The sequence below is a fragment of the Miscanthus floridulus genome, chromosome 8 (assembly GCF_019320115.1).
Source record: "Miscanthus floridulus cultivar M001 chromosome 8, ASM1932011v1, whole genome shotgun sequence".
Classification (NCBI taxonomy): domain Eukaryota; kingdom Viridiplantae; phylum Streptophyta; class Magnoliopsida; order Poales; family Poaceae; genus Miscanthus; species Miscanthus floridulus.
In genome coordinates this window covers 107,728,275-107,741,914 of record NC_089587.1, presented here as the reverse complement: position 1 = coordinate 107,741,914, position 13,640 = coordinate 107,728,275, and the positions used below count along the sequence as shown (strand labels likewise).

The window sequence follows — 13,640 nt, the reverse complement described above, 5'->3', positions numbered from 1 at the left end:
TACAAATTCTCACCTCATGCAATTCAACAACGGACGTGCCTTAATCGACACAGGCGGAAAGAACCTGCTCACAAGACCTCCATGTCTTGTGGCTCACACACATCGAGTCCGCCCGGTCTAGATTTATTACTCCACATTCCCATATCACATGTTAACATAAGTAACCAAAGATCCATTTAAAACTCGTAGGTGACAGGTAATCACCCGACTAAGCATGACTAAGCATAACTAGTCATTTACGAATAAAATAGGTAATCAAGGTAGATATAGGAAAGCAAGGTTGGTAATGCACCAATTAGGTTTTCACTTGACTCCTAATCACTTAATGCAGTAAAAAGAAGCAAAAGCGAAATCAATTTGTAAAATACAAGGTAGGGTTGTATGCATCCGGGGCTTGCCTTCGTTGACGGAAAAGTCTGGTTCCTGCGATGTCACATAAGTATTCGATCCGACCTCAACAGACAGATCAACCTCCTCCGCAACTTGATTAACTACCACGTGTTCACCTTCGTTTACTACACGTAGTAACATTGCCATGTTTAACATGATGCGGAATATGAAACATGATGCTCGAAGATGGATGCAAAAATTAATAAATTGGATACAATTTTCCTTCGCAGTACAGTTACAAACCAAACTAACCAAACCATATTCGTAACTGATGTGACCATGCCAGCACCGATCACTTTGGTGAACTCTCCGACCACTACGGTGAACTATCCGACCACTACGGTGAACTATCCGACCACTACGGTGAACTATCCGACCACTACGGTGAACTATCCGACCACTACGGTGAACTATCCGACCACTACGATGAACTATCTGACCACTACGGTGAACTATCCGACCACTACACTAGCTGATACACCACTCCAATTCCATACTGGACCGAGCACAACGATGACCATGGCAGCACGATGGTACGACCACACTACACTGGTGACACAAGCACGATAGAGGTTAAACACTAAGCACAGAAGGGTTCAGCACCTCACCCCGAACATGACTGAGCAACAAGCAGGGTCGAAGGAGCAACGGAGATGCGTGACGACGACTACGGTGATCACGGCGGAGCAAAGATCGTCGGTGAGGGAGAACCGGCGACTGCAGTGATCAAAATGAGTAGACAACAACAGATTAAGTACTACAACATCGAAACGAAGCCATAAGTACACTGATTACAGACAACGGCTCACCGGAGGGCTCTGACCACAATGACACGCCCACGGCGATGAAGTTGCCGACCGCGAGGAAGAAAGACGTGGACAGCGGATTCTTGGCAATTTCCGGCGACCAATGTTAGCTGGCTGGATTCACAAGGAAAAGACGGAACTAGGACGGCCTTTACCGAGATGGCAACGGCGGTGGTGAAAACAAAGGAAGAAGAAAAACGACGATGACGGCGTCTTGGTACTTATAGCACAGCGCAGAAGCTCAAGGAAGCCACGACGGAGCCGTTTCCATGCCAGCGCGACATCAAGGATAGCCACGACGCGCCTGGAACGCCGAAGAAGGTCTGACGGCAATGTAGCTTAGACGGTGAACACTATTCACAGTAATTACAAGTTTGCCATTCGTCAAAATTCACAAATTACTCAAAATTTTTCTAAACAACTTGAAAAACTCCAAAAATAAACTTTGCTTAACTTGCCAAGCTCTACACTTTTGCTTTTGGGATCAACCCCAAATTATGCTTAGATTTTGAAATGGATTTTCAGGGTAGGATTTAAATGCTGAAAAGCGGGGTTTTCTCGAAAAATTCAAAAATCCAAACAAACTTTAAATTTAAGTCAAACAATACAATTCAACACATACCACATGAATATAAACTCATTTTAGTGTCTGCATCTCAAAGTTTTCACCAAATGCCAAATGCTTTGCAATGCATATGATGATATGTCAGGTTTTAGTATTTTAAACACCTGGGGTGTTACACATACCAAGTGAAGAAGGTCATAAGTCTATTGACAATGGAGGTTGAAAAAAATCCATGCATGCCCCAACCATTGTATCCTTTTTCATGGTGAAACGTTCAAGTCACTAGATAAATATCCCCGGTGTGGGGCCAGCCGGTACAAGAACAATGACCTTTACGGTGGGGACGAAGCCTCCACGGGGAAAAAGAGGAATAAGAAGGGTACAAAAAAGTTGGTACAAGACTCTCAGCCATCAAAGGATACTCTATTAGGCAACGATGCAAAGCAGAGAAGAATTCCTGTCTTGGTAATGTGGTACCTGCCAGTGACCGACCGCTTGAGACGTATCTTCCTAAACCCTAAAGAAGCCGCACTCATGACATGGTGGGATGATGAGCGCAAGATAGATGATGATAAGATTGCATACTCGGCTGATTATAGTCAGTGGCAAATGATCGATGAGAAGCATAAAGAATTTAGCGATGACGTAAGGAATGTATGGTTTGGCTTGAGCACTGATGGAATGAATCCCTTCAGTGAGAGGATGAGCGACCACAACACTTGGCCAGTGATCTTGACCATGTACAACATCCCAACGTGGTTGTGTTAGAAGAGAAAGTACCTTCTCCTCACTATTCTTATTTCTGGCCCTAAACAACTAGGCATTGATATAGACGTTTTTTCTCGAGCCTTTGATGCAAGAAATAGAGAGGCTATGGAGGCATGGGGAACCAATGTATGATGCATTCCGAAATGAGGACTTTATATGTAGAGCAATAATATTTGTTACTACCAATAATTACACCGCGCTGTTTGCTTTGCCTGGACAGATCAAAGGAAAGACGGGATGCTTAGTTTGCTTGGATGGTACTACATGGGTGTTCCTGGATGCATCCAAGAAGATAGTTTACCTAAGGAACCGACGCTTCTTAAAGACAAGTCACAAGTACCACAGCAAATTATTCTTTAGATTTTATCACAATACCCCGAAGATTGAACCCCCTCTGGAGAGACATCATAACGGAGAACACGTGTATAGAATGGTGAAAAACATACGCGTCGTCTATAGAAAGAAGAATCTAGATAGGACGAAAAGGGATAGAAGCACACCTCTTGTCGAAGGCATACCTTTCAAGAAACAATCGACCTTTTTTCAGTGTCTGCCTTATTGCCCAGATGTAGAGATCCCCCCATGCCATTGATGCTATGCACGTGCAGAAGAATGTCTTTGAGAGTCTCATTGTTACCTTGATGGACATAGGCAAGTCAAAGGATGATCTAAAATCATGGAAAGATAGGGTGTAGCTAAGCGTGATGCCACAGCTTCACCCGGTACCAGAGGCTAATGGAAAATACACTCTACCCACGGCGTGCTTTAACCTAGAACTAGAAGAGAAGAGAGCTATATGCACTTTCCTAAGGGGGTCAAAGTCCCGACTGAGTTTTCAGCGAATATGAAGAAGCTAGTGTCGATGAAGGACTTGTCAATAACACACTGCAAGTCTGACGATTGTCATGTGATGCTGATAGTGTTTCTACCTATTGCAATCAGGGCTATAAAGCTAGAGTTCTTGAAAATGGCTATCACCCGCATGTGCTACTTTCTTTTGAAGATCTCACAGAAGACGATTGGCAAGAAAGAGCTAAGTGACCTACATGAATTTATGGTGGAGACACAAAACCAACTAAAGATGTGCTTACCTCCTGCTTTTTTTTATATAATGCCACATCTCATGATTCACATTGTTCATCAGATACAGGCGCTAGGCCCTTGCTACTTGCATGAAATGTGGTCCTACGAGCAGTTCATGTCGGTTCTAAGCCGATATGTGCATAATCGAGCATACCCAGAGGGCTCCATGATAGAGGGTTACAGTACTGAAGAATTCATCGAGTGCAGTCAAGAATACCTAAAAGTATAGAAAGAGATTGATAAACCCGATTCTCATCACAAGGGTAGGCTGGCTGGAAAGGGCACTAGTGGTAGAAAAGTGTTCATCGACCATGATTACAAAGAAGTGAGTCGGACACATTATAGTGTCTTGTAGAGTACACAACTGATGCAACCGTATATTGATGAACACTTGGCTATCATTATGGCAGAGAGAAATGATCGTTTAGATGATTGGGTCATAAAACAGCACAAGCAACGACTAACTATATGGTTGAAGGACTAAAACATACCGCCTGGAGAAATCATAGACTCTATTATCATCAGTAGGTTGGCAAAGGGGCCATCGAGACAAGTGACATCTTGAAAAGCTTATGACATCAATGGGTACACATACTATACCCACGCAAAGGATAGTAAATATATGAACCAAAACAACAGCATTCGAATAGAAGTTCTCTATGGAGTGGAGCGAAAGATCCAATACTTTGGCATCATTGAAGGGATATGGGAACTTGACTATAAAAGAGATATAACAGTGGCCCTGTCTCGATGCCGCTGGATCAAACAACACCAACTGAACGAGATCGGATTGAGAGTCCTAGACCTCGAGAATCTAGGCTACCAAGATGACCCTTGGGTGCTCGCTTCACGTGTCGCACAAGTTTTCTATACGCCTGACCCACAAAGTAACCTTCCCCCCCGAAGAAGAAGACAAAGCACGTGGTTACCTCCGGAAAATAGCACATTATCGAAGTTGATGGCGTGGACGATGTTGAAGTTTACAATAACTACGATAAGATGCCACTATTCATAGACTTTCCTAAGAAGATCAGTGTTATGAAAAAGAACCTGTCCAAAGACATATTGCTAAGGGAATGAAATGTGTCAAGGGAAAAGTCGTTACAACGGGCTAGCTAGTTGTTGAACGTGGAGTGTTTGTGTAAGTGTGTATGTTTGTAAGACTTTATTTATGCATATGTGTGAGACTATATGTATTTATGTATGTGTGTGAGACTATATATTTATGTATGTGTGTGAGACTACATTTATGCATGTGTTTGAGACTATGCTTTGTAACATCTAGATGAACCTATTGCAACATTCACTCTATTACCACTAAAACAGTTGTAACACGCAGACATTTGAAACAAGCACTTATTACTACCGCAACATGTTCGGATTACTATTGAAACACTTAAAACAAGCACTTAACACTTTATGAAATAAAGAAATGACCAAAATAAAAGTTGGAGATCTTGACGAGTTATACAACTTTTATATTCATAACATTTACAGCTGAAATCATTTAGTGGTTGAAAATCTAGTTTGAAGTTGTCATTTTCTGAAATTCAAATTTTGAATTGTCCAAAATTAGTGACAAAAATAGACGACTAGACTAAAATGATAGAGCATGATTTTAGAAAATTTTAGGGAAAAAACCATCACATTTGGAGTTAGTATGAGGGACAAAAACTAGTTACAAGTTTCAGCCACAGATTAAAAAGAGAAATCACACTTGTTCATTATTGATCATGATGAACAGTTATGATTTTTCTTTTTAATCTCTGGGTAAAATTTGTAACTAGTCTTTCTCTCTTATATTAACTCCAAATGTGATGATTTTTTTTAAAAATTTCTAAAATCATGCTCTATCAAGTTACTGTGTTGATTTGATCATTCTTTTCGTTTGACAAAGTTTGAGCAATTCAAATTTTCAAATTTAAGAAAATGACAAGTTCAAACAAGATTTTGAAACACCAAATGATTTCAGCTGAAAAAGTGATGAATACTAAAGATGTATAACTCATCAAGATCTACAATTTTTATTTTGGTTATTTCTTCATCTGACAAAGTGATAGTAAACATTGTTCACAAATCAACATTTCTCTTATATAGTTCATGAAACTATGTGTGATATGTGAATTTGTGAATAATGTTTACTAATACTTTGTCAAATAAAGAAGTGACCAAAATAAAAGTTGTAGATAGTGATGACACCAGCCGTCTCTATAAATTGATTTATAAGGACGGTCTGGGAACCGCTCCTACAAATACATGATTTATAGAGATAGTTTGGTAGGGACGGCTGGCCGAGCCGCTTCTACAGAGCCTTACCGGCCACCCCTAAAAACCGTTCATGTAGCCGTGAGAGAAGCCTCCTGGTAATGAACAACACAGCTCTATTGCCACCATAGCATGGTGTTCACACCTTCAATCAGCTATTGTGAAAGCTCTAGTTTGATTTTGGTGAATTGATGAAACCCTAAGTGCTAACCTAGTTTATCAAGTGATCATGACATAGGTAGCACATTCCAAGTGGTGAAGCAAATGAAGATCATGACATGATGATGGTAATGCCATGGTGATGATCAAGTGCTTGGACTTGAAAAGAAGAAAGAGAAAAACAAAATACTCAAGGCAAATGTATAAATGGTAGGAGCTATTTTGTTTTAGTGATTAAGACACTTTGAGAGTGTGATCATATTTAAGTTTGATAGCCGTACTATTAAGAGATTGTCAAAGTGCCACTAGATGCTCTAAATCATTGCATATGCATTTAGGATCTAGTGGAATGCTAACACCCTTGAAAATATTTGTGAAAATATGCTAACACATATGCACAAGGTGATGCACTTTTTGGTTGACACATTTGAGGAAGGGTTAGGATCTTCACTGGTGGAGTGTCCGCCCGTAGAGTGCGGATAGTCCGACAGTGCCATCGGCGCCCTAGACAGAAAATATGGAGGTCACTATAAGTGACCGGACGCTGGTCTCTGAAGGACCGGCGTGTTCGGTCAGTAGCAGCAAAAAAAGCGCAGCGTCGGTCATCGACCGGACGCTGGCGCTAAAACGACCGGACGCTGGCTGGCTGCGTCCGGTCACACTGACATGGTCGCACACAGAGGAGTCGCCGAGTGACCGGACGTTGGGTGTGTCCGGTCAAGCATGACCGGACGCGTTCGGTCGTGAAAAGTCATCTCTAGATGCTTACTGGAAACGACCGGACGCTGGGGTTCAGCGTCCGGTCACTTTGAGCTGCAGCGTCCGGTCGACTATTGACCGTTGAGATCAAGCGAATAGTATTCAAAGAGAGGGGACACGTGGCGTGTATCACGTGACCGGACGCTGAGGGCCAGCGTCTGGTCGATCTGACCAGAGCGTCCGGTCACTCCGTGTTGTGCCCAGTGAAGGGGTACAACGGCTCTATTTCGTGGGAGCTTCTATTTAAGCTCCATGGCCGGCTCCAGCTCACTCTCTTGGCCATTTGCATTGACATAGCAATCTTGTGAGCTTAGCGAAAGCCCTCCCACTCATCTCCATCATTGATTCATTATCTTTGTGAGATTGTGAGAGAATCCAAGTGCATTGCTTGAGTGTTTGTATCTAGAGGCACTTGGTGTTCGTGTTTCGCTGCGGGATTCGCTTGTTACTCTTGATGGTTGCCGCCACCTAGACGGTTTGGAGCAACGAGGATCGTCGAGCGGAGAGTGGTAATTGTCTCCGGCTCTGATCGTGGTGATTGTGATGGGTTCTTGACCTTTCCCCGGCGGAGAGCCAAAAGATACTATAGTGGATTGCTCGTGGCTTGTGTGATCCTCATCTTGTGTTGGTTGTGTGGCACCCTATTGAGGGTTTGGCATGTGATGCCAATTAGCGCGTGAACCTCTAAGTAAGTGAATCGTCACAACGAGGAGTAGCTTACCGACAAGCAAGTGAACCTCGGTAAAAAATCATTGTGTTCATCATTTGATTCCGAAGTGATTGGTCTTCATTGGTATTCATTCTTATGATTGATTGGCTCCTTCCTCGACACAGCGGTATAACCATCTTGCTCACTCTCTTTACATTACCGCAAACTAGTTGTCAAGCTCTTTAGTGTAGCTAGTTATGAGAGCTTGTTAGTTTGGTTAGTGTGGCTCTTTAGTTAGCTTTTGAGAGCATACTAACTTAGTGTAGTGTCATAGCTATTGTGTGGATAGAAACTATATAAACTAGAATTGTGGTAGGTGGCTTGCTTTTTAGTAGGCTAGTGCAATACTTGATTCGTCTCATAATTGTCTAACCAGTTTGTTAAGTGTTGTTATAGAAATTTTTAATAGGCTATTCACCCCCTCTAGCCATTAGAACCTTTCATATTGCCTGTCTATTTCCCCATAGAGACATGCTCAATACTTCATTAGTGCACATGCATGACAATGATCTCGACAAGGTTCTTTATTAATTTCTTGTCGAAGCAAGCTTTGTTCCTTGCTTTCTAAATAGCCAAGCAGATAGCAGCTACCCCCACACATTATTGTATTTCTTGCTCCGAGGCAACCATTTCTCACACCAATCCAAGCACTGTGATAAGTCTCTAGGAGTATTGTTTGCCCCCAAACATTTAGCAATACCGGCCCAAACTACCCTTGCTTTGTTTAGTTCCTCCTCCAAAAGTTTACGTCATATCCCATCGAATATCTAAACACATACATGGGGTATTAAATATGGACTAAAAAATAACTAATTGCATAGATTGTGACTACTATGCGAGACGGATCTTTTAAGCCCAATGTTTTCCTAAACGATAAACGGTCTTTACATGGTCGCCTTCATTTAGCGTTTAGGCTGTTTACACGGTGTTTAAATGAAGTTAAACGGTCTAAACGGTTTTGTACTTTTAAAAAATACATATAATTATATATGTGCATGTAAAAAATCAAGTATTCTAGCATTTATACATATTTATCCGAGTAAAAATCAATTATTTTGGTATGTATATATATTTATGCATGTGAAAAGAACTAAATATAGATATTTATGCATGTAACATATCAAGTGCACACATTTATAAATATAATAAACTTAAGTATACAAATTTATCCATACAAAACTGAATTAGATTTACCTCGTGTTTGCCTAAACGGCCGTTTAAATAGCTGTTTAGCCCGTTTAATGTTGTTTATCCTTGTTCCATTTAGTCTGTTTTCCCCGTTTTTTGACCGTTTAAACGGTCAACCGTTTAATTTCCGTTTACCTCCTAAACAAAACAGTTTACCACCGTTTACCGTTTACTGGCCATTTAAACGGTCGTTTAATCCGTTTAGGTGAACACTCTTTAAGTCTAATCAGTGCAAGATTTGACAATAAAGTGCTACTGTAACACATGTGCTAATGATGAATTAATTAGGCTTAATAAATTCCTCTCGCGTTTTACTGACGGATTCTGTAATTTATTTTTTTATTAGTATCAGAATACCCCATACGATACCCCTATATAACACCCCAAAACTTTACACCTTAGAACTAAACAAGGCCCTAGATGGGGGCGTTTGAGAAGAAGGCCTTGTCTCCTGGCCACGCGTCAGCCCTACACAAAGCTCTAATCATCATCCATAATAAAAGCCCAGACATGCTTAACGGCAGTAGCCTGGTCTCAAGTGTCAAGTCACTCTCGGCTTAATCACCTGGTCGGCTACCAAAAAGTATGATGGATTATCGAGTGGCCAATGTCGCTCATGACTTGTTGACCTCACCACCCATGGAGTGGTCGTGGGTATAGGTCAATCTAGGAAGGAGTTCATTTCTAGCTATAGTAGCTAGATCAAGGTAATAAATAGCGGCGATAGCGCCCGCAATTGCGGTAGCGGCCCATTGCTGCTACCACTATGAGGTAGTGCTCTGAACTCTGTAGTGTGGAACTTTGTGGCCACAATTCTGAATAGCGGGATGATATTGTGGACACAATTGCACGTAGCAGGCCGCAATAGCGTGGAAGCAAATAACCCTAATCAACCCAGCTCACTACGACTCACACCCTCAACTCAAACACTCACGCATCGGCTGTAGCCTCCAGGTCCAAGTTCAGACGTTATTTGAATGTAATTAAATGTCTATTTATATTCATTATTCATGATATATGTACTTAAAATTATGTGGGATTATCGGGTGCCTCTATTGTAACTTATCGTCCGCAATATCAACCGTTATCCGCAATCCGCTACCTCGACGTCAATCCGCTACCAACCTGCTATATGCTATTTATTACCTTGAGCTAGATAAGTGTTTGTCCAAGTGCATAATTAAAAATATATTTATCTTAGACGGAGGTGATGGTATCTTATGATCATTGTGGTTGCTTTTGTGCTCAGCAAATGCAAAGAAAGAAAGAGTTTATCCGACGGTTGGATAAATGAGCTTTTTAAAGTTACATGGAGTTGTTAGTTGTTAGGTTGTCATATACTCATACTGTATGATTTTAGGCATTATTTTCTATATAGTACTTATAAAACGACCAGCCCTTTTTTTCTTCCAATAAAAACTACGAGTAATATTTTGCTCCCCTTCTAGAAAACAAAACACTTCTAAAAAAAGAGCGGTGCGATCGCGAGTGGTCAGTGTATGATGAATTGGCTAAGGATCTCGCTATATAGAAATTTTTATAGGAATTAGTTCATTTTCACATAAAGAAGCCATAATGACAAAACAAAGTTTGGTGGCCTTGGAGCCATGCATCTTGTGCAAAGACCTTTCATCTACATTATGGTTATTTTCTGAAAAACTATCCATTATGAAAAATAATAATACTAACTCTATAAGTTGGCATCTACATTAGAGCAACTTTAATAGCTCCTTAAAAATCACTTCATAAATCAATGATTAGGCCAAGTGAATAGAATGAATACAAAGCTCTATTTTTTTTTTTTTGAATCGTTCGCTTTTGCTTATAAACGGCTGGCCCCTGGTGGCTGCAGCTGTTTTAGTTATAGCAACAGTGCCACACAGCTTAAGCGAACGATTCTTGTCTTTCTCAATAGTAATTTCCAATAGTTGACATTCTACAACTCAAAAACTGAGTGGGAAGCGGAAAACGGAGTGGGGGTGGGAAAACTGGTGTAGACGGGGTGCCTAAACCAATCACTTCACAAACTAAGACCTCTCAACTACAAACTTTTCTCTATCATAATTTCTTTTGTTTTTAATGTAGGAAGAGAAATGATCGGATATCTTATTTCAAATATCAGATAATCCACGTAATATTTGCAAGTAATCTATATCTATTAGATTTGCTAATTCTATATGCTAACCCGAGTACGCATACAATTGGATCTAGATTATCCGTATTCGTATAAGGCTCTCCCCATTTTTAAAATTCAGATTTGCATAGGATGATCCACATAATATTTATAAATAATATATATTTGTTTGATTTTGCTAATTTATATCGTATACTATAATCAAATTCAGAAGTACTCCTTCTGTCTACGGAAAAAATACAATTCTAGCACAGTGTTATGGTTTAGTATCCTAAATTCAATCAATTATAGATAAAAAATATCAATATTTATGATATCAAATAAATATCATTATTAGATTAATCATGAAATATATTTTCATAATAAATTATTTTAGAGTTATAAATGTGAATAGTATTCACTAGAATTTTAATTAAACGTAAACCATGTTTGTTGACGCGTAACTTATAGTTGTATCCACGTTCTCAAAATCCGTCCTCAAAATTCGGATTGAGATACAGGAGAGAAGTAGCCGCGCCACTTTCACACTAACACTGTCACACCTTTCCAAACTGCAGTGACAAGCAACGACTCACATAAACGGCACTCATAAAGTAGCAGACAACACAACACGGCGGTGTACGCGAAAATCTCTTGAAAATTTTCGTCGCTCGGAACGCGTGCGGCGCCATAATTTCGCAAATCTGCACCCTCGTACGAACCGCGAACTGCGAAGCAAATGCACTTCATAAATAGTGGCAACACTGTACTACTTCTGAGCTGCTGCTGCCAAAAAAAACGAAACAAATTCCTCTCGTCCTAAACGAGCTTAAACCCTGATGAACCATTCGTGCTTATAACATGAACACGTTAAACAGAGAGCAAATCAAGGTTAACGGCGCCGTCCCAGCAGCAGCCTCCGCTTCTCGCATCCCAGCCGTGGACGCGACGGCGACGCACGGCCTCGGAAACCCCAAAAATTCTCACGAGAACCAACCCACGGAGGGAGAGGCTGATGGCGCGCGCGCGCGCGTATTTACAAGCAGTTGCTGGCCGGCGCCGGCGCCCGCGGCAGGGATGCCAGCGGGAAGCTGCGGGTCGCCGCGAACAGCGCGGCGAACGACGAGGGCCGGTGCTCGCCTCGCACGACGGGTGCGGCGACGGCGGCGGCGTAGGAGGCGGCTGTGGCTGTGGCTGTGGCAGGCGGCGTGGATGATGATGCAGGTGGTGCCGAGGTGGAGGCAGGGTTGGGGCCGGAGGCGACGCGCTCGCAGGAGGGGCACATGGAGAGGGTGGTGGCCGGGAGGCGCATGAAGAAGGGCCGCGCCGTCTTGAGCGCGCGCAGCTCCGCCAGCTCCTTGTGCAGCCGCCGGTTCTCCTCCGTCAGCGTCTCGCAGCAGCGCTTCAGGTACTCGCAGTCCACCTCCGTCTGCTTCAGCTTCGTCCTGCATGACATGGGCGCGTCGATTGCCGGCCGGAGAACATAAGGTTAGCTGAACTGAGCAGCTCCGTGGCCGCCGGCTGGACCAGCCGGAGGGAGGATATCAGGAGCAGAGATTTTTTTTTTTCCCTGTGCATGCACCTACCTGGCTCGGCGGTTCTGGAACCAGACTTCCACCTGTCGCGGCCGGAGGTTGAGCTGCTTCGCCAGCGCCGCCTTCTGCTTCTGCAGGCCGCCGGCGACAAAGGTTGGTTAGTCTCGACGTCAAGACCAAGAAGGCAAGTTTCCATGGATTCTTACAGGGTTGAGGGTGCTGTGGTCCCTGAAGCTCTCCTCCAGGAACGCGGACTGCTCCTTGGAGAGTCGCAACTTCTTGCGCGCGGACGCGCCCTCGTCCTCATCGCTCGCGCGAGACGACGACCGCTCGCCGCCGCAGCCGCCGGCCTGCGCCCCGCCGCCTCCCTCGGCGTGGGCACGTATGCCGCCACCCAGGTCCAGCGGGAAGGAGCCCGCGCTGTCGTCGTTGGGCGACGAGGACAGGGCCGCCGCCGCGCCCAGGTCTTCCTCGTCGTCCTCCAGCGCCGCCAGAGCGCTCGCCGCCACCGACGACGGCGCCCGGTTCATGTCGAACCCGCGCGCCGCCGGCGCCTCGCCACGGCCTGCATGACAGATGCCTGCAGACAGGAAGAAGAAGAACGACCCGGTCAGTCACGGCACCACCCAACAGAGAAACCAAGAATCCAGAGCGCGGAGCTAGCTAGCGTCGGAAGAAACAAGAACACACGGCTCTCACCGGCGTCCGAAGGCGGCCACTGAAGGCCGAGGCTGCTGGACACGAGGCTGAGCCGCACCGCCGGCTCCGGTGTGGCCGGCCCCGCCGCCCACCACCCCGTTCCCGTTCCCGCTGCCCTGCTTATTCCCCTCCCGCCCTCCTCACCCCCTCTTCCGGTTCCGGTGGCGCTGGCTCCAATCCCGACCCCAAGCCCGAGGCCCAGCTCCGGCAGCGCCCTCCCGGCGGCGTCCGGCACTGGCGCCTCGCCCATGCTCAGCCCCAGTTCCATCCCACCAGAACCAAGAAACAGCACCGTCCCCGCGTGCGATGTGGGAGAGCGTGGCAACGGTGTGGGAGAGCTCAGCCAGCTGAGTGACGGAGGAGAGGACCCGTGTTTGGTTTGGTTTTGACTCCTTCGGGACAGCGGTTTGACGAGCGCACGTGAGTGGAGTGGCCCGGCAAAAGGGAGCAGGCAGGGGGGTCGAATCATGAGGGCAGGATTAAAAAAAACCACAGGGCGATGGCAGCATGGCGATGGCATGGCGATGCAGCACTGCACAGCGTTGCAGTGCAGTTCAGTCGCAGCGAGGGCGGCAGTGGCAGAGGCAGCGGCAGCGGCAGC

The 13,640-nt window shown here is 44.4% G+C and overlaps 1 protein-coding gene across 1 annotated transcript; it reads right to left on the bottom strand.

Moving 5' to 3' along the window:
* Nucleotides 1–11,532: 11,532 nt before the first annotated feature.
* LOC136473210 (homeobox-leucine zipper protein HOX27-like) lies at nt 11,533–13,360 on the bottom strand. The gene is made up of 4 exons (XM_066470891.1): nt 13,040–13,360; nt 12,547–12,920; nt 12,392–12,471; nt 11,533–12,250 (listed from the first exon to the last, which is right to left on the bottom strand). The coding sequence occupies exons 1-4, from the start codon at nt 13,305–13,307 to the stop codon at nt 11,842–11,844; spliced, it is 1,131 nt and encodes a 376-aa protein (XP_066326988.1). The 5' UTR covers nt 13,308–13,360; the 3' UTR covers nt 11,533–11,841.
* Nucleotides 13,361–13,640: the final 280 nt, after the last annotated feature.